Source organism: Pseudopodoces humilis, chromosome 4 (genome assembly GCF_049639895.1).
Source record: "Pseudopodoces humilis isolate 2021_Gansu_Grassland_sample_001 chromosome 4, ASM4963989v1, whole genome shotgun sequence".
Taxonomy (NCBI): domain Eukaryota; kingdom Metazoa; phylum Chordata; class Aves; order Passeriformes; family Paridae; genus Pseudopodoces; species Pseudopodoces humilis.
Window position 1 is genome coordinate 34006318 of NC_142203.1, and position 19649 is coordinate 34025966.

General features: G+C 39.9%; 1 protein-coding gene across 1 annotated transcript; it reads left to right on the forward strand.

Moving 5' to 3' along the window:
- The first annotated feature begins 979 nt into the window (after positions 1-979).
- On the forward strand, positions 980-17004 carry ISOC1 (isochorismatase domain containing 1). The gene is made up of 5 exons (XM_005530040.3): positions 980-1316; positions 10658-10777; positions 10935-11138; positions 11519-11635; positions 15534-17004. The coding sequence occupies exons 1-5, from the start codon at positions 1017-1019 to the stop codon at positions 15678-15680; spliced, it is 888 nt and encodes a 295-aa protein (XP_005530097.2). The 5' UTR covers positions 980-1016; the 3' UTR covers positions 15681-17004.
- Positions 17005-19649: the final 2645 nt, after the last annotated feature.

Consider the following 19649-nt stretch of genomic DNA (forward strand, 5'->3'; position numbering starts at 1 on the left):
GCCTTTCCTTCTAATCAACTCCGTGCTTCAGCTTTTTGGTATTTAGCAAGGCAGACATGCATTAATCCTGATGGTGCTGGCACTGTATTGGCATAGTGCATGAAAACATCCACTTGCTTTTAACACAGAATATTTCCTTTCTATGCAAGTATCACACTACTTAGATATTAGCCCCCAAGCACACTTTAATGTAACAGAAACTCTGGTAATTATGGCAAAAATACAGGTAACAATTTCAGCTGTCACTCATTCCTGGAGAAAAAAATAAATACGGCAGAGAGCATGAAGCTGCGAAGGAAAAAATATGGGGCTGTTTTTATCCTGCTCACTTTGCCTCATCCGTGGATGGAGCTGGGAGCTCGGAGCCGCGAGCACCTCTCGCTCTTCAGAAACGGGCAATTCCAAAGGAAGCCTCGTGCGAGAACTCAGCTAGCAGTCCCCCATCGAGATCTAGGCTGATCACCCTCCGAAACAACCGGGCACATTTCAGGCTCTACCAACAGGTTTCCTCCTCAGCGTCCACGGGACCGGCCGCGCCTTTCCTCGCCGTGGATGGGCCCGGTGTCCGCCCGCGCTCGGCGCCCGCCCTGCCCTGCGCAGCCCACGGCGGGCTCTGCCCCGGGGCGCGACCCTGCAAGGGCCCGGCCGGGGCCGCCAGAGCGGCCGAGTCCCTTGGCCCCTCTCCGGGAGACACGGGCTCCCTCCGCCCGGGCGACAGCGGGCGCGCCCGTTCGGGGCTGCTCTTCTCACCGTCCGCCTGAGCACGGAAGGCACAATCCCCCCGCCCAAGAGAGCCCGTGTCCGCCCAACGGAGGCGCCCCAGTGGAGCTCTCAACCCTGGGGGGTTACGGGGCACGGCCGAGCCCCATGGCGGGGAGGAGGAGCAGCAGCAGCCGCAGCTGGGATTGGGGCCCGCTGGCACCGCCCGGCCGGCCGGGGGGGAGGAGGCGGCGGGAGGAGGAGCGGCGGCGCGGACCGCAGCGAGCTGGCGGGGCTCGGCGCGGCGGTCCCTGAAGATGGCGGCGGCGGAGCCCGGCGCTGCCCCGGGCGGCGGGGTCTGCGCGCCGGCGGGCGGCGGCTCCGTGCCCGTCCTTTTCTGCTTCTCCGTTTTCGCGCGGCCGTCCAGCGTGCCGCACGGCGCCGGCTACGAGCTGCTGATCCAGAAGTTCCTCAGCTTGTACGGGGACCAGATAGACATGCACCGCAAGTTCGTGGTGCAGCTCTTCGCCGAGGAGTGGAGCCAGTACATCGACCTGCCCAAGGGCTTCCTGGTGAACGAGCGCTGCAAGGTGCGCCTGGTCCCGCTGCAGATCCAGGTGAGAGCCGGTGGCGCGGCAGCGCCGGCCGCCACAGGTGCGTGTGAGGGCGGGCAGCCCGGCCCGTCCCGCCGCGGCAGCCCCCGGCCCCTTCCGGGAGAAGCGAGGGACTCTGGAGCCCACAGCCCGCGCTCACTTGTCTCTCCGTGGAAACTTTTGGCTTCCTAAGCCGGGGAGGCAGGTGCGCTTTGCGCCTCGTGTGTGCGTGGTAACCGGGCTTTGCCTTCAGCCAGCCAGAACTTACTTGGCGTCATGAATGGGGAAACAAGTCAGGTGGCTGAAGTAATCAGTGCTCTCCGTTAAATCAGGCGGCTGGTGCTCCCCGGCCTTAACCGGAGGTTAAACTCAAAGGGTGCCGGTGGGGTGGGCTCTGCCGGAGGTCGGTATGTTGTAGTTCGTCAGAACCTCTGTAAACCTCCTTGCCTCAAAAAGCCCTTTCCGATGTATAGGTTTATAGCTTGGTAGTTCTGTAGCCACAAACTAGGAAGTCAGACTGCCAGACAGATGCAGTTACAGATGCTTTCCTATGAAGATACTTTTATGCCCACTAGAGACTGGTGCAAGTTGCACTGTATTACTTCTACTCAAAACACATTGCTTCTTACTATCTCCAGGATCAAAGAATTCAACTTAAAAACAGCCCAACAAACCAAAACAAATCCCAGTAATAAACCCCACATCATTGCTGTTTTCATTCAGTATATTTTTAAAAAATTTATTTAGTTTTAGTTTGCCTAGCTGGCATTTCTAAGAAGTTGGAAAAATGTTATCATAAAAGCTGAAACATTGCTTGTCTTCTCTTAATGTTTTCAGAAATGGCTAATTCATCCTGCTTGTAAACTGTGCTTAATCATAGCGTATTGTGCGCATAAACTCTCAGCGTGGCCTGTTTGCTTACACTGTACATCAAGGATGCCTTTGGCATCTTTTGTTTTATTCTTAACTTTATGGATGGAAAGAACGGTTAAGAAGAGCAAACTAGTTCAATAACGTATTATTAGCTCTCATCATATTCAGTTTAAAACTTTTCTGTTTCTGTGTTGTAAACAGAATTTATGGGGGCCCAGTCAGGAAAACTGGAAAGGAACAGTCTTTCCAACTTGCAAAAAGAGTTGGTATAGGTGTTAATTAAAGCAAGGATTCTCAAAACAGAACTTGTGTATTCTGGGCATATAACAATGTTGCAGGTCAGAATTTTGGCTGTCATTTGTGCATGCGGATCACTACTTTGCAAAGACTCCCTTGCAGATGCATTCTGCCTTGAAACTGTAAATGCAGCTCAAGCATTTGTAGCAGGACATAGTCTTGGAATAAAGGTCAGTGTTGAGACAAGGAAGGCTACATCACTCCCAGGGTGCAAATGTGCTAGACAGCTTTGCAGGGATTCAGGATGAACCAATATTTTATGTATTATTGCTTATTTGATTGCCTACTTACACCAATACTATTGCAGTTCTGTGACAATTGCAGCTGTTGATATGAAAAGGATGCTATTTGTGGGTTATTCCTTGATATGTTTCAGCAGCTGTGAATGAGCTGAAGACGTCTCAACTGAGACATCACAATGATGTCAGTCAGCTTGCCTTAAGCCAGAGACAGGTGCGCAGAGATCACTTGAAACATTTGGTATGATACAGACACAGCTGTGCTTTTTAAGAAAGACCTTTATTACCTAGTGATGGGAATATTATACTTTCTTTGTATTCATACAGGCATTGCCTCTATTATATGCCCTTCTTTCCTTCCCTCCTGCCTTTCCTCCCTTCCTCCCTCGCTGATGTTTTGTCTGCAGTTACACACAACATTGATATGTCAACTCTGTGTGTGGCATAGTTAGTTGAATCACTGTTTTGGATGTATATTTCAGGAGGGACAACTTTTGCTCACTGATGTAATTAGACTTCCATATTTAGAAATATATTTTTGGCTTAAAATTAAAATTCAGAAATGTTAGCAACTGTATCCCTAGGCAGTAATTTCAGTGTTTTTGTATGCATGTTTTATGAAGTATTTGTATGCATTTAGTTGGAGGTAGCATTTTAACCTTTAAGGCAGGTAGTGCCCATAATCTCTGGGATGTTATCCTTCCATTTTGATTCCTGTGCAGGCCTGTCATAGAAGAATGCCTTTTGGTACAACAGCTCACAAAATGTCAGCATCAAATGATGTTTGGCTGGGCTGTTTCAGTTTTTTGTTGCTGCAGCTCAGGGGGGCAGTAATCTCATGGAGAAATTGCCATATGCTTCCCTTGGAAAGCCACTCCATGAATTCAGTTCAAGGCTTGAACTGTACAGGGCCATTTTCTCTCCGGTTGTTTTATGCCTTTGTGCCATCCTCATATATTTGTTTGGTCATTTGTTTGGTGTGGGTGTCCTGACAGGAAACAGTCACTTAAGTTTTTGATGGCCATGCAGTGTTAGGCAGGCTGGTGGGGTGCACTACACTGTGATGCTCTGCCTGGCTGCCGCTCCTCAACTCAAATCTCCTCAACCACAGACTTGGAGTGAAGAGGGACATTTCCTCAGGCCTCCCAACCGGAGGGACTGCATCTGCTTTTCATAAGTTCTAAGTCTTTTATAAGTCTTTTAACAGAAGACTATAATATTTATAGTTTGGGTGAGGGAATCCACTTTAATTGCCTCTAAATACGCTTATATAGTGCTACAAAAATCATTGTGTTCTCCTGTAGTGTTGTAGCTGCCTTTGGAGGAGAGAAGTAAGGAAAAAGACTTCGGTGATATCCAAAGACAAGAAGCCATATACACATTACATCTGTGTAATAGAAGAGTTCAGGTAGCTTTCAAGTATATAACCATGAGAGGCTATTTCACAGTTGCTGTCATAACTTCAAGGTGACTTCTCCTCAGGAGGACTTGTGCTCTGTATTTGCAGACTGGTAAACCTTAAGATACTGAAGCTAAAAGGGTAAAATTATTACTGGCATCATTGCATAAAGCATGTCTATTTCAGGATGTTTTTTTTGGAGACAGGTTGGTGTCTCAGGCGTATCTGTCTTTTTCTACCAGAAAAAAACTGCTTGCAGAATGATATTCAACTGTTGCTGAATGATAAGGTAAATAAAATATAACAATACACAGATTCTCACTCTTGTTGCACGTATCTGATATTGCTTGGATAGTCTGGAACTAGAACTAACAGTAGCTCAGGCACCCAAGTCCAGTTTCTGAAGACCAGGAAAAGCCAAAGCATAAATTGCAGAGGTGTTATTGGGGGTTTTAGGGTGAAATTATTAATTTTGATAAATTAGTACATTCCTAAATAAATAAGTTTTTTAAAAAGCAGCATATGAAACCTTAAAGAAAGGGAAGAAAGGGCTGAAAGTACTAAAAGGATTTTTTCCCTCAAATCCAGTCTCCTTGTTTGTTTGCCTTTACACCAAGCATTTTAATAATTTTAAATTTTGCTGAGGACTTTTGTACAACATTAGTTATATGTACATCATGTGCTTTTTTAACTAAATCTGTCCTTTTTAAATGCTGAATTACATGTAAAAGACTGCACATTGGCTTAGCATAAGATAAATATTTGTTTCTAAATTGAAACACTTGTAACCTATTTTTCTCTTGAAATACATCAAACTGAATTTTTAAATTTTTTTTTCATTTGAAAGATAGGCACCAAAATACAACTGAATCTTACAGATTTCTTTTAAGAAATAGAGAAGAAAAGGTGGTAGCTTTTTTTGGTTTTGTCTCTTTTATGCCATTCTTAAAATACCAAGGTTGCAACATCCCCTAGTCTGCCCTTCTAGTAGGTAACCTTGACTTCATAAATCTCAAGTCACTTGTGATGTGAAATAGGGTTATTCCTTTGCTTCCAGTTCCTTGTTCATTACAAATACTGTGAGGTAATTTAATTTTGTATATATCATGATTTCCTGGACTTGGAACACAGAAAGATAAAAAGCCAGTATATGTGAATATTTTTATAAAGCTGAACCTGTAATTATAGTACTTCATCATAATCACATTTTGTCTGATTAATAATAATCAGCAGAGATGACACAGATGTGAAAAATCACTTCTCCTTTCCCACCTAGGTATTTTCTAGAGGAGGATTTAAAGCTGTATGTATCTCATGACAGCATACCTTTAAATCCTGGTCTGGACAAGGTCCTAGAGATGATTTCTTTAGCTGAGTAGAAGAGCTGCATCAGGTTACGTGGCCATTTGATGTACCTATTCTGGTTGTGCTGTGGGTAACCTTCAGCTGGAGGACAGAAAATCCTAGCTAAGAGAAATTAAGTGCAACAAATGGAAATGTTAATATACTGTTGAGAGGAACTTCAGGTCATTTGGGTTTTTATGTGTTTTTTTGAGGTTTTTTTGGTTTGTTTTTTTTTTTTAACTTTTATTTTGAGTTCAAGTTGTTTAATGTTGTATGCAGAGTGGATTCAGGCAGGTACTGTGTGGCTACACTGGCTCGCAATCCTTGTCCAGCCTGCCTCTTTCTGCAGTGCAAGCAAACAGGTGTTGATGTGCCAGCCCTGGTTTGATGTTTAGGTATAGTTTTGCCCTCACCCCTGCTCTTCAGGATGTAGCACTGGGGAGGTGTGGAGGTGTGGGTGATATTCACTGTCAGGAGATGTGGAGGAAATGGACGCTGTCACAGCGTCCTTGTAGAAGGGGAGGATGACATTGAAAGCAAGTGAGTAGTAGAATTTACATGGCACACTAAAGAACTAGCAAACTAAACCTTTCCTTTATACATAGCAAATACTTACATGAATTTATTTATGGGCTGTGTTAGCTACTGTTTATGAAACTTAATTTCAAACTTCTTTCTGCTGCACTCTGTCCTTCCCACATCTGCTCCTCCAGGTAACGCCAGCAGGTGTTGACTCTTTGATCTTAACATCTATTTCTTCCAGTTTCCTGTTGTTCTGCCACAATTCAGACTGCAAGTTAATCAGAAATAAATATTAAAATTAATATATCTATTATTTGTGTTAGATTTCGTAAAAGCTTTTATTTAGCAAATACATAGTTGGCACAACTTTATTTTAGAGAACTGCTGGTATGAATCTGAAGGTGTAAATTAAATCATATGAAACCAACTTGACAATACAGAAAAGCTCCAGCTTTTCTTGTGCTTTTTTGACATAAACATATGAGATTCAGCCTATAATAAGGATACTCCCTGGCTGTTTACAGTTTTCTCCTGCACTTCACTGTCAAATCAGAATAAAATTGAATTGTGCTCTATAAGATGGCTTCTAAATCCATTGTTTTTAATTATTCCATTGTCCTTGTCCTTGACAAAACTTGGGGCAAGTACTGTTTTTGCAAAAGATCCCAGGCTGGAAGGAGCTGCAAGCATCTGAAAAGGCAGACTTCAGGTATTTCGGACAGGTTGGAGAAACAGGGTGCAATAAGGTGTAGAAATAATCAGCTACACAAACAGAAGATGAGGGAGAGTTCAGGGGATGATTTATAAGTTTAAAATGCACCTCAGGAGTGTAAGTATCATCAATTATGAAAAGAGCAAATATTGTACTGGAAGGTACAAAATAAACAGGGCCTGGAAGAGCTGTGAATTGGCTGATTATTTGAGGCCCTGCTAAAGCAGTGAAGTAGTATGGGCAGAGAAACACCGCTGTGATGGTAGTATTCAGTGCCTCGTTCCAGACTGCAATTTGAAAACTACCCCAGGGAGGACCGTGAAAATAGCTTGAGCTGTAGGAAGAAATACTAAAAGCATTAGATACATTTTAGAATAAGGAGGGGGAGGGGAAGGTCTAAAGAGAGACCTAAAGGTCTGAGTCTTGAGGTCTGATAGTAAGTTTTGCACATGGTTATCCATGTGAAGGAGGATGGTAACACTCTTGTGTTTCAATTTCACCCTGGACCTAACTGAAAATAACACTCCTAAATGTCAGGAAAGGAGCTGTGGATGAGAAAACACTGAAAGGTAAAGGTATTAGAGCTGCGGGATGATTTTTATAGGAGTTCTGTTGCTTATGGGTCAGACCATGTGGCTATCTCTGAAGAATATTTGTTTGTTTGATCCTTCTGTAGTGGCAGACTAAGCAGCTTCTTAAAGGCTTTTCTACTCTATTCTCGTTTGTTCCTCTGCTCAGGATGGTAGTGCCATCTCCTGCACTGGCAGAGAAAGGTGCATACCAAGGCAGTAGATAAACTTCACATAAGTCATTCTATAGCCCATGATGGTTTGTGGTTGTTCAGACAGATCTTAAAAAATTACAGAATTACAGAATGAATTAGACTGTAAAAGACCTCTGAGATCAAGTCCAACTTATGACTGAACACTGCCATGTCAGTAGATCATGGCACTAAGTGCAACCTCCAGTCTTGCCTTCAAATGCCTTCACTGACAACTACTCCACAACATCCCTGGGCAGCCCATTCTAATAGCTAATCACCCTGTCTGTGAAAAAATCCTTCCTGATGTCCAACCTGAACCTCCCCTGGTGCAGCTTTTAAAGTGATGGAAAGATTTAAAAGAGAAAGTAATAGTCTTTGCTTGTCATACAAACACTAAGACAAAATCATGCATTTTACGAGTAGTAACCACATTTATAAATACTGTTTATTCCAATTATTCTATTTTTATTGCTGAGTGGTAGGAAAGTTAAATGTCATGATTGACTTCTGGGACAGTAGTAAGTGCCAGAGCTGGAATGTCACAGTAGGTGCTCACTGTGGTGTTGAATTGTACATTAATACTGCCTGCCAAATGCATTTTGCATTGTTCAATCATTTAACTGGATGGTACTCAAGAACAAGGTGGTTATTTAATTTTATGTCAAATCTTTCTGAGTCCCAGGCCTCATTCATTACCTGGGGTAGAGTTGCAGAAGTGTTATTTGGGAAAAATATCTAGAGGCTGCCTTCCCTAACCCTTTGATCAAATCAGCTACTGCATTGCTGAATGCGGAAAATCTCCAAGGATGGAGATCTCCCAACTGTGGTAACCTTTTTCAGTGCAGCTCTGTCTTCCACATGAAAAAGATTTCTCTAATGCCTGTTGTGATGCTCTTCTGTCTTCCGGTGGTATCAGTGAGCCCAGTGTTACATCATCTACACTATGGTTGTTACTGTATTTGCCTCTGTAACTGCTCTATATTATTAATATTGTATTAATAATGTTGCTGTTTGTCTCACAAGGACTGGAGGAGCCATGTTTATGAATGGTTGCTGCTTTGGCCGTAGTGGTGTAATGAATCAGAGAATTGAGGGAATTAGCATTTACAATTGTTAGCATACAAGTAATTTTCCCAACAATTTGAACAGGCCATTGCATATGTTTTAAGCATGACCATTATTAAGCATGGCCTTGGGAATTCAGATTAACAGCATTTTACTCTGGAGACATGTGGTGAATCAGTGAAAGTTTTGGAACCAATATTTATTGATTCCCAGTTCCTTTGTGGTGAGTTGACCTTGGCTGGTCACCAAGCTGCTCCATCACTTGTCCTATATAATACAGAGGGGAGAAAATATAACAAAGAAGCTTGTTCATCAAGATAAGGACAGAGAGGGATCACTTGCCGACTACTATCGTAGACAAAACAGACTTGGGGAAATTAGTTTAATATAGTGCTAATCAAGTGCTGACGAGAATAATCAGCAATAAGAGCAAATGTAAAAACACCTCTTCCCCACCCCTCCCTTCTTCCCAGGTTCATCCCTCTTCAAGCAGCACAGAGGGATGGGGAATGGGGTTTGTAGTCAGTTCACAAAACTTCACCTCTGCCACTCATTCTTCTCACACTCTTCCCCTATGCCAGAGTGGGTTCCCTCCTGTGGGAGATAGGATGTCATGAACTTCCCAAATGTACGTCCTTCCCAAACATGCTCCAGCATGGGCTCCTCTCTAGCAAGTCACAGGTTGTGCTAGGAGCCTGTTTCAGCATGGCCTTTTGGAGTCACAGCCCTCTTTAAGGCATATTGCAGACCTTCTCCAAGGCTCTGCTGTGGGGTCCTCCACAGACTGCAGGTGGATTTCTATTCCACTGTGGAATCCCATGTGCTGGAGGGGCACACCTGCCTCACCAGGGGCTGCAGAGAAATCTCTGCTCCAGCACCTGGGGCACCTCCTGCCCCTTCTTGTGCACTGACCTTGGTGTCTGCAGGGCTGTTTCTCCCACATATTCTCACCCTCCTCTCACAGCTGTTGGACAGTGGGTTTTTTTACCCTTTCTTAAATATGTTAGCATAGAGTTGTCACCAGTGCCACTGATGTAGTAGAGCTGTCTTGGATTCAGCTGGCATTAGTGCTCTCTTGACATGAGGCTGTTTCTGGCATCTCACAAAAGCCACTCTACATTTTTCCCTCACTACCAAAACCTTTTCACGTAAACCCAGTACATCTTCCAAAATACATTCTTCTACAGATTTTGTAATTTTGTTTCAGTTTAAAACATAACAACCTCAGATTGTGGAAAATTAAGTGCACATAATTAAGCTCTTTATTTAGTTTGATTTATCTGTCTGCTGAAAAGCTCCTGAATGGATGCAATTTCTCTTGAGTTGCCTTACAACTAAATGATATTATGTAGATCTTTTCTTTCCCTGAACTTCCATCTGAAGCCCTCTACTTTGGTTCTACAGGTAGTGCACATAATTTATTTATACAAATACAAAGCACTCTTTCTAAGTGAAAGAAAATTAAGTATTTGATTTATTTTTCTTATCCCCTCTCTTCTACCCCACTTGGTAGCTTGTATGAGGGAAACTCTAGGAGATAACTTTTGTCATTAAAATGTATTCAGTTTGGTTTCTCATATTTATAGTATTCTCTACTTTCATTCTAGCCTTTGGACTTTCATCAGACTTGTGCTAAAAGATGTCACAGACAAATCAAATTGACTGCACAATGGGAGTACTGAAAATATGTGTACATACAATATTTGAAAGCAAGTGGCAGTCTGAATTTTTTTTAAACTTTAGTTTATCCTGAGTCTATATCAGTTCCAAGAGTTGTGGATTTAAAAATGTATTTGAGGAATGTAATTTTGCTTTTGGTACTTTTCTTTTGCTAAAATTTAGGCAGTATATTCCTCTGCACCCTTCAGAGTTCAAAAATTTCTGTGTACATTTATGTTGACTTGTGCTTCCCACCTAATAAACTTTTGATTACGTATTGATAACTGTACCTTATTGTTTAGTATCATCTATTTGTTTGAATTTAGAAACATACCAAAATCAAGCTTGAAAAACTTTTCTCCTATTTTGACTCAAAGTAACATAAATCCATAATCTAGCAGAGGTATTGCAGATGGCATCTTCCCCATTCTGCTGCATTTTTGAAAGGATGTCCACTGCCAAGGAAAACATTATCTTTATTTCTTTTTTCAGATTACTACTTTGGGCAACCTGACACCCTCAAGCACTGTTTTTTTCTGTTGTGACATGCAAGAACGATTCCGGCCTGCCATCAAATACTTTGGTGATATCATCAGCGTGGGCCAACGACTGGTATGTTGCTTTTTTTTTTTCTTGTAGTGAGTTTTGATCACTCATTGTAAACTATTATTTTATATATAGTCTAACAATTGCTTAGTATTTGGTAATAGCCATGTCTTTGTTATTATTGTTCTTTTTTTTTTTTGTTTTTCTCTCTGTCCCCTTACAGCTCCAAGGTGCAAGGCTCTTAGGAATTCCAGTTATTGTCACGGAACAGTATCCCAAAGGTCTTGGCAGCACTGTGCAAGAAATTGATTTAACAGGAGCTAAACTCGTGCTTCCCAAGACAAAATTTTCAATGTTGTTGCCAGAAGTTGAAGCAGCATTAGCAGAGATCCCTGGCGTCCGGAGTATTGTCCTCTTTGGAGTAGAAGTAGGTGCCTTGCCATTCTGATACTGGTTTATGGTAATATCTGTTGGCCCTCAAAGGCAACACCACTTTCTGTAATTAAAAAAACCCCTCAATTTATATTACTTAGAGCTTAGATATCCTCTACAGAATAAGATATTTCTGTGTTGTCTTTAATATTATTATCTCATAATAAAATTTGAGATAAGATACTTGTAACCTACAGGCACTTGCCTCAATCTTAACTGGCATTTAAAATGCATATTGAGTTCCATAATACTGCCAGGGTAGAAAATAAGCATTTGAACTCTAATTAAGAATGACTCAAATTTGTGATTGCATTATTTTCATTTTGTAATAATGGTTTGTTGGTGGCTTTTTTGCCTTTGATTTCTTCTCTGTAGACTCATGTCTGTATCCAACAAACAGCATTGGAATTAATTGGCAGAGGTCTGGAAGTTCATATTGTGGCTGATGCTACCTCCTCAAGAAGTATGATGGACAGAATGTTTGCTCTTGAGGTAAGTTTCTTAGTCAAGGCTTTCTTCACCTTGGGTTGGTATGTTAAATTCTCTGGTTATTGTAAGCTAACAATTTCTATGGACAAAGCAGTGAATAAATGCAGATTTGGGAAGAGGTGAGATGCTCTGATTCTTAAAATAGCATTGAAAATGGAGAAGAAGTACTGCCTTTTTTTTTTTTCTTCTTAAATTATGATTTAATATGCATAATCCAGTTTGGGATTTTGGAATTTCAAAGTGATTGTTTCATACAATATAGATTGCTCAGTATAAACGTTAGCATTTTAGCATATCCCTTTGTGCAGGGTGATCTTTACAGCAGAGCAAAAGTGCTATAAAGGTTTTGATTTTGTTGTTCCAAAGAGTATTTATTCAGGTGCTGGAATTCTTGAAGTGCAATAAAATATAGCATGAGATCCTGTTCAAATCTCCTTGTACTTCTGTCCCTCCTTCTGCTTTTCCTCATCAGTGCAAATTAAAGCTTAATCACAAGACTCTGATTATAGTAAAGATTCCCCTCCCCCCTGCTTTTAGGAGCTTAGTCTAACTAAATGTTGGGAAAGTGGATATAAATGTAACAAGAAGATTTAAAAGCACATACAACTATGTGGTAGCAAATTCATGCAAATGATTTTTTGATGATGTACTCCTAACATGCCTACAGGCATCACTGTTGAAAGTCAAAACCTGATATATACATTAAGTATTGCAAATTTTTGCCTCAGGCCCTAACAATTATTTGAAGTAAAAACTAATAATAACCACTGCATGTTATACTTTTTCCTAGATTTTGAGAAGACTTAATTTCTTAAAGGCTAAAGAGAAATCCCCAGCATATAGTGATTGATGAAACCCGTGACTTTGATTAAATGGAAACCTAATGTCAACTGTCACATAGGGCATAGGGACACACACAGAGTTACAGGAGTGACTGAAGTCATGGACTTCCCAAATCAATGCGGTGCAGCAGCACTAGGAGATGGAACAAACATAGAAAACGTGAAATCTGTTTGTCTTATTGTGTATGTTTTGGTGCATTTATCACTTGCACTGTCTGTAAGCGTAGAAGTTGGGCCAATGTAATAAAGGTTAAAACAGTGACTAGCTAGCTTTGCTTTACTTTACAGTCAAAAAGGTATTGATCTTTAAAGTGTGGTTGCTTGCCAAAGCTGTAAATTTTTCAGTTTTAGGTAACCTTTTGGCCTTTGCGACGCTTTCTCAGTAAACAAAAGAGAATGCTTCACTGTGGTCATCAGTCTTTACAGACTTGAAGTCATCAGTCTTTTGATGACTTAATAATACAATTATTAAGACAATAATGATTCAGCCAGCACTCAATGGTGTTGGGCCAGTGGTAACACCTTCTCTGCTGCACGCGGCAGCACATACCAACATTGTCCTCTTCTTGTGCTACAGAGCCTCACCTGAAAATGCTGCTGAGGGATGTGGGCTAGAGCAAGCAAGACATGGGCATGCTTGGGAGGAGGAGACCAGGAGAAACAGACACATCCTTAATCCTGATTGACTGTGGCATACATTTCTTAGGGAAGTGGGCAACATACCCAAGAGGGTCTTGGGTAATCCGGCTTTAGTTTCACCGTAGAGCTCACAGTTCCTAGTCATATTCCTTTAATGAGTGAGTCTAACATTTTCTCTTGTGCACATATATGCAAACTGGTGAGCTGAGGTGAGTTTTGTTGACCAGGGTTCCTGGACCCTTTTCCTTACCTTTCTGGGAACATGAGTGCAACATTTGCCTTTTCACAAAAACACAGCCCTCCTTTATTCACCTTTCAAGAATAATAGAGAGTGACTTTGCAGTGACAACAGCTAGCTTCCTCAGCAACCCCAAATAACTTCCAACTGGTCCCATCTGCCCCTCCAGTTCTCCACATTTCCTATCACATAGCATGTGTTCTGATTGTACTCGTGATTAATATGCAAATATCTGAGCTGGTGTACTAGGAAGTGCAATTTTACTTAATTGATAATGAAAGCTTTCATGTCTGCTTGGATTATAGGTTGTCTTCACTTCCGTTGTGTGCTTAAAAATGAGAGCAGGCGAGAACTTGTAGTTAAAAAAAAATCCTCAGAAACCAAAAAAATCTCAAAATTTTCATCGATGAAATAACTCAGCTGAACAGTTCAAGGTTGTAACTATTCTGAATCTCTGCCCTCTGTGATGAAGATGACTTATACCAGTGCTTGGTCTCAGATTGAGACAGTTTAGTCTGCTCCTGCTGGATTTCTTTTCTGTTCTTTGTCTTTTCTAATTGTTTCTGCTGTGTGGATGCAACATACTGTCAATACTTTCCTTCTTCTCAAAAACAGCATTCTAAGAAAACTTGTGATTTCCTTGGCAATCACTCAATATACTTAGCAAATGCATCTCTTAATTTCTGCTAAACTGACATCTATAAAAATTATATCTAGTCCTAGAAAAGGACTAGATATAAGGCAATGCCAACCTCTTTGGACATGTTATGGTATGTTTTGCTTTTAAAGAGAAGATGCTCTCTGTTTTCAATCTTCATTCTCTTTTCAATTTCACAGATGGCAATGGTTTTTTAAGCGTCTAGGTGTTTTTTTCTTCCACACTAGTTAAAACCAAAACCTTTGTATTCTTGGAGAGGCTTATGTTGAAAACATAATATTTCATATTAATTTTCCTATTTTTCTTCTCTTTTGTATACATGTGCGGTTTGACAAATATGGTTGCATGGAGTAGGAGAGCCGAGGAAGGTAGCTGCTTTGTTTCAGTTTAAGAATATTGTGAGGCTTGTTGCTATAATGGCAAGCAGGAAGCATTGACTTAAGTAAATTCAACCTTTTAGTTTGTTGTTACGTAGACTGTAGTTGCATATACTTTACTCCTTGGTCCTTTAAAGTTAATAACTTTCACCCATTAGTTGCTTTGTAATTGAACAGTTAGAACGTCCAGAGTTCTCTTTGCTTTAATGATTACAACTGAAACCTGAATGTACATAGCTCTATTCTCTGCCACTTGCCCTCCCTTAGCTCATTCAGTATCTGATGAAATTTGGTGGAGCATGCAGCTGAGTAGAGGATGAGGGAGGGAAAGCTGACTTCATGAAGAGTTTTGCTGCCAAAGCATCTGTATGATGGCTGGGAAGATGATGGGGGGCATGGGTTGGTTGTCCTTCACTGAAGGTGTAACTTTGTTATGTAAGCAACAGCCACAGTTTTAAAAGTACAATAATTTTACAGTAAGTCCTGTACCTTGCAAGCCTCTTTTGGTTTTGCTTTCTCTGCAGCTATACATTGTATCCTGAAGCCTATGAAAACTGACTCTGGAGTTGCTGTAATGAAATATCATTTAAAAAGAGCTGCTGTTATGCCAGTGTGATCTACAACATCTGTAGAATAGATTTTCTTGCTTTCTCCAGAGATTATTGCTACTAGTGCTCTCTGTAGTCCAAAAGCTGAAGTAGTGGTATATAACAAGAACTGAAAGAGAAATTGTTACAATTTCTTGCCTAATGCTTTTATGTTGGACCTTGCTATTTTATTTTTCCCCAGGCCTTTCATCTGCATGAGAGTGAAGAAAGCTATCCTCTGGGTTATGCATGGGGAAAGGGTTGTTATTAAGATGTGTGGGGCTGCTGCCTATTAAATCTGACTTGGGGAAAGAATCCAGTACAAGTAGAAAGCCTTATTTGTAATCCAGGGCAGCCTTTTGTCATAGGAAAGTCTAAACCCAGTCAGTTTTTATCCTAGCTTTATAAATTATACCATGAAGTAATGCTGGAATAGAATTGGCAGTATTTTGTTAGTAGGACATGTTTTTAAAAATGCTATCCATCTTTTCTTTTAAAATTCACTCATTCACATTTGCAAATATCTCACATGATTTCCTCTCTGCTCTTTTATTTTTCAGCGTCTTGCGCGTACTGGAATTATAGTTACTACTAGTGAAGCGATATTGCTGCAGCTGGTAGCTGATAAAGAACATCCGAAATTCAAAGAGATTCAAAATCTCATTAAGGCAAGTGCCCCTGAGTCAGGGCTCCTTTCCAAAGTTTAAGGCAGGAATGGAGGAAGCAGATCTCACTGTCCTCTTTACAGAGGAAGGAAAGCTAAAAGCGCACATGTACACCTTTTTTCGCTCAAAATTTGGTAGGACAGCAAAATTAAAAATTGACATACTTGTGCTTGCCTTAGCAAAATTGTCTGGTTATATGTCTGGGTGCCAGTGTGTTCTGTTTAGTTACAGCTGTCAGAGGTTTTGGGTACCATAGGAACCTTTTGTTGTCAAATTTCTTTATTTGAAAAAATAAATTAACAGAGGTGCCTGTGAGCCCATACTATACACTGATTGTAACAGCTCAAAAAAATGCATATTTCTGTGTCATCTCTTGATTGTGTGCTTTGCAGGTGTTCTGTGATGTCCTGTTTTACTTTTGTATTAATAGAAGATAATTACTTACTGAATAAATGTGATGTGATACGCTTTAATGTTCTATATAAATAATTTTATTAGGGCATAAATTAAAACTAAGTAAGATAAATGGCCTATATGTACGCTTTTGTTCTCTAGGATAAAATTTAAGCACTTTGCTTCATAGACAAGACACATAAATCAAGTAGAGCTGATGCTTGGTTGCCCTAGGTAGCTGAAGTCTGCATCATGACTTTTGATTATGAAATTGACTGCCTAAGGCTGTACTTTACTTAAGTGTCTACAAACAGAAGACTGTTGTGTAATGAGTTCTTTATAAACAGCTAGTATAAACTCCTTCAGAACTTGCAAATATTGCCAAAGCTTTAATTTGGAATGCTAAGGATGTTTAATGATAACTTCAAGTTCGAGTGCTAAATCTACTAATACGTTTAGATTTATTTTACTTTGTTTAACCCCCAGTTTAGTTAGGTTGAATCATTCTATCCAATTTACTCAAAAGGGCTCTGAAAGAAGGCTTAGCTTCTCTGGGGTTTTATGCTTTTATTGTGGGCTATAGTTGGGTGGAGTTTGAATAGAATCTGGTCTGAAACATTCTTCAGAAAAATAGCATCTTTAACATAATGATATATATTTTTTCTATCTAGAACTAGTCTTTTAACATGTGATTGTTCATAAAGGCACTTCCTTCATGTTCTAGGGGATTAAACAATGTTGTATAAAGTTTACAGTGTGCCTAAGACATTTATTTTTTTAAAGGAGTACTAGATGTCATACTAAAAACTGATCTTTTTGGTAGAAAAGCTATTAAACTACAAGTATTGTTTTAAATTGCTTATTTTCCCCACAAGATGGCTCTAAAAGATCTGTTTCATAAGTAAAAATAGTTTCAATTGTTTAATATAACCTTTATATGTTCAAAACAAATAAAGAGTTAACATTTGCTGTCTCTCTTTCGCTTGTGATATTTATTGTAGAGCAAATCCTGAAAGCTGTGTTTGCCGTGGACCTTATTCTAGTTTGTACAGCTGTGGAAGTTCTATGGATGTCATGGGAATTTTGTGTAAAGATCAAGGGTAGATAATGTTGAATGATTCTGGTCTTCTGCATCTAGTTACAGTGTTATTTAACACTCTAGAATATGAGGAATGAACATTATGCTTCAAGCTAGAGGCTGGGATGCAAGTTGTGTTAAGAGCTTTTGTCCTATATGACTGACCTACTTTTAACCTTCTTTTCTGTTATATTATGTTTCTTAGCAGTACAAAGTTCACTTATGTAAATCAACAGCTGTGTACAAAAGTGCTATAAATTTCTTATGAAATAGTGGGTTTATTGCCTTCTTATGCCTCAACTTTTATGTGTTGATGGTACCAAGAGACAGTAATTGAAGGAAAAACTATAGCATTTTTTCCCACGTTTATTTCTGGAACAATATCAATTGCTTCAAAAACAAATGAGGTAGTGGTATTTGTTACTAAAATTTTACCATTTTCTTAGAAAAGTAAGTTGAAGGACAGATGTCACATCTTCCTTTATATTCATCTTTTGCCACAAGGGGGTTCATTGGGTAGCAAGATGGCACTACGAAAGAAGCTATAAATATATTGATATTCTCTCTGATGATTCTACTTTTTTTTTCCTTTAATTGGCGTCACTTCTGTGGCACACTAGATTTTTGTCAAGATTCTTAATTTGTGGGTTTTTTTCCCCTTAAGCCCCATTATTATTTTATAAAACTGAAGTCTTAGATGTGAATTTAGGGGTGAAATACGTATCTCTTTTGTTAGATGGTTGCATTATTCAACATCATAAGGGTCATTCAGATGAGACTGTAAGAGTGTTTATTTAAAAAGAAGAGAAAAAAATATTGCCATATTTCTCTTATGTAAAGTAAGTTTATTCACAGGATTTGCTTCTTCATTGCTCTCAGTTGTCTGTATTTTCAGTTCTCTGGCAAGTGGGTATTCCAGTGCATTAGAACAGCAGAAATGAGTCATTTAAGAAGAGGTCTGTGGGCTATTGTGTTACCTAGAGTAAGTACTGTATTGTCCTGCAATAATGGGAAATAAATTAATGAAATAACATGGAGGAGGATTGCTTAAAGGTATACTCAACTGACTGTGAGGAAGCTCTCTGTCAAGCTTTTCTTTATTTGAAGACTTCACCACAGCTATGGCTAAGCAATACAATTGTTTCCTGCTGTAGGTGGCTTCAGCATCGTTTCTCTTTTCTTGGGGAGGCAGAAAGATACTTCTTGATGGAGAAGGGTGTTTTGTTTTCCCTTGTAGGAGTTCTGGTTCTGTGCAAGGTTGCTAATGTGTAGTTTACCTCACTGCAGTAGGTGATAAATAAATGCTGCATTAAGTATATTAAGATATGTGCGTGATTAGTTTTAGTCTGCTAAATCCTTACAAAGATGAGTATTTTTTTCTTACTAGGACAGTTCAGGTTTTGAGTTTAAAGTGTGATCCTGTTTATTCACAGAACCATGGTCCTTTTATTATTTTTCCACATGCATGATAATTTTGTATGAACTAAAGCAAGTAGGGTTTCCAGTGAACTTTGCAAAACCTGAAAACAGAGAATGAATATCAGCTATCGTGAGCCAATGTTTTATATTATGGCTGAAGAAATTATGCTGTGGGACTGTTCCACCATCATTTTTGCACCTGCCTGTCAGTAGCTCTCAGTCACATGTTCAATTACATAAATCATGCTGCTTATTGAGCATATTTCTTATTAGATGTAGGAAACTCCCTATCAACCCCATGCCCTGCCTCCATATTTATTACTTTATCTAAACAATTACATTAATCTTTTGGGAGAAAAGAATTCAAATAATTCATTTTCTACTGCTACAGACTGTTTTTCTCTTATGTAAGAAATGAAGGGTGGATACTTTCTTGCTTTAAAAGCTTTGTTTCAACTGAAAAGTAATTACTGGACCTCTGGAGCCTTGAAGAGTGGCAAATGATGTTAAAGATGATAAAGACCTTTCCTTTGGTAAGCACTACTACTTTAGTAGTGCTATGTAGCCCACTTCTTCTTCAGAGTATTTTTTTACCATTTGAAGTGTTAATGGCAGAAGATGGCAGTGATTTCTGGAATCTGGTTTTTTGTTTTTTTTTTTCTTTTTGCTTGCTGGATAAATTAGATTTAAAATGTACTAATAGGTATAGCAGATGTCCTTCAAATATGTCTAGAAATTTTGCTCTGCAAATCAACTATTGCAGGAAATCCATGAAAAAAAGTTTTGATTGTCCAGTGCCAGTTTCATCTTAGTAGTCATCAAGTTGTTAGCCCTTTCTGTAATCCCAAGTAGTACTTCTGGTACAACTGATGGTATGTGTTGCTCCTCTTACATGCAGCTGTGGGTATACATAAATAATACCCCATAGTGTGGGGTCCAGTCTTTTATTACTCATTTGAATTGCGTAACTTAGTTTTCCATATGAGATAAAAGGATATTTGCAAAGGACTGCTGTGAATGGAGGGAATTTATTAAGTATTAGCATGCTTAGGTCAGCTTAATAGACTTATGAAAACCGCCAGGGTTGGCAGCTCTCCTGCCACTGACAGCATTAGGCTTTA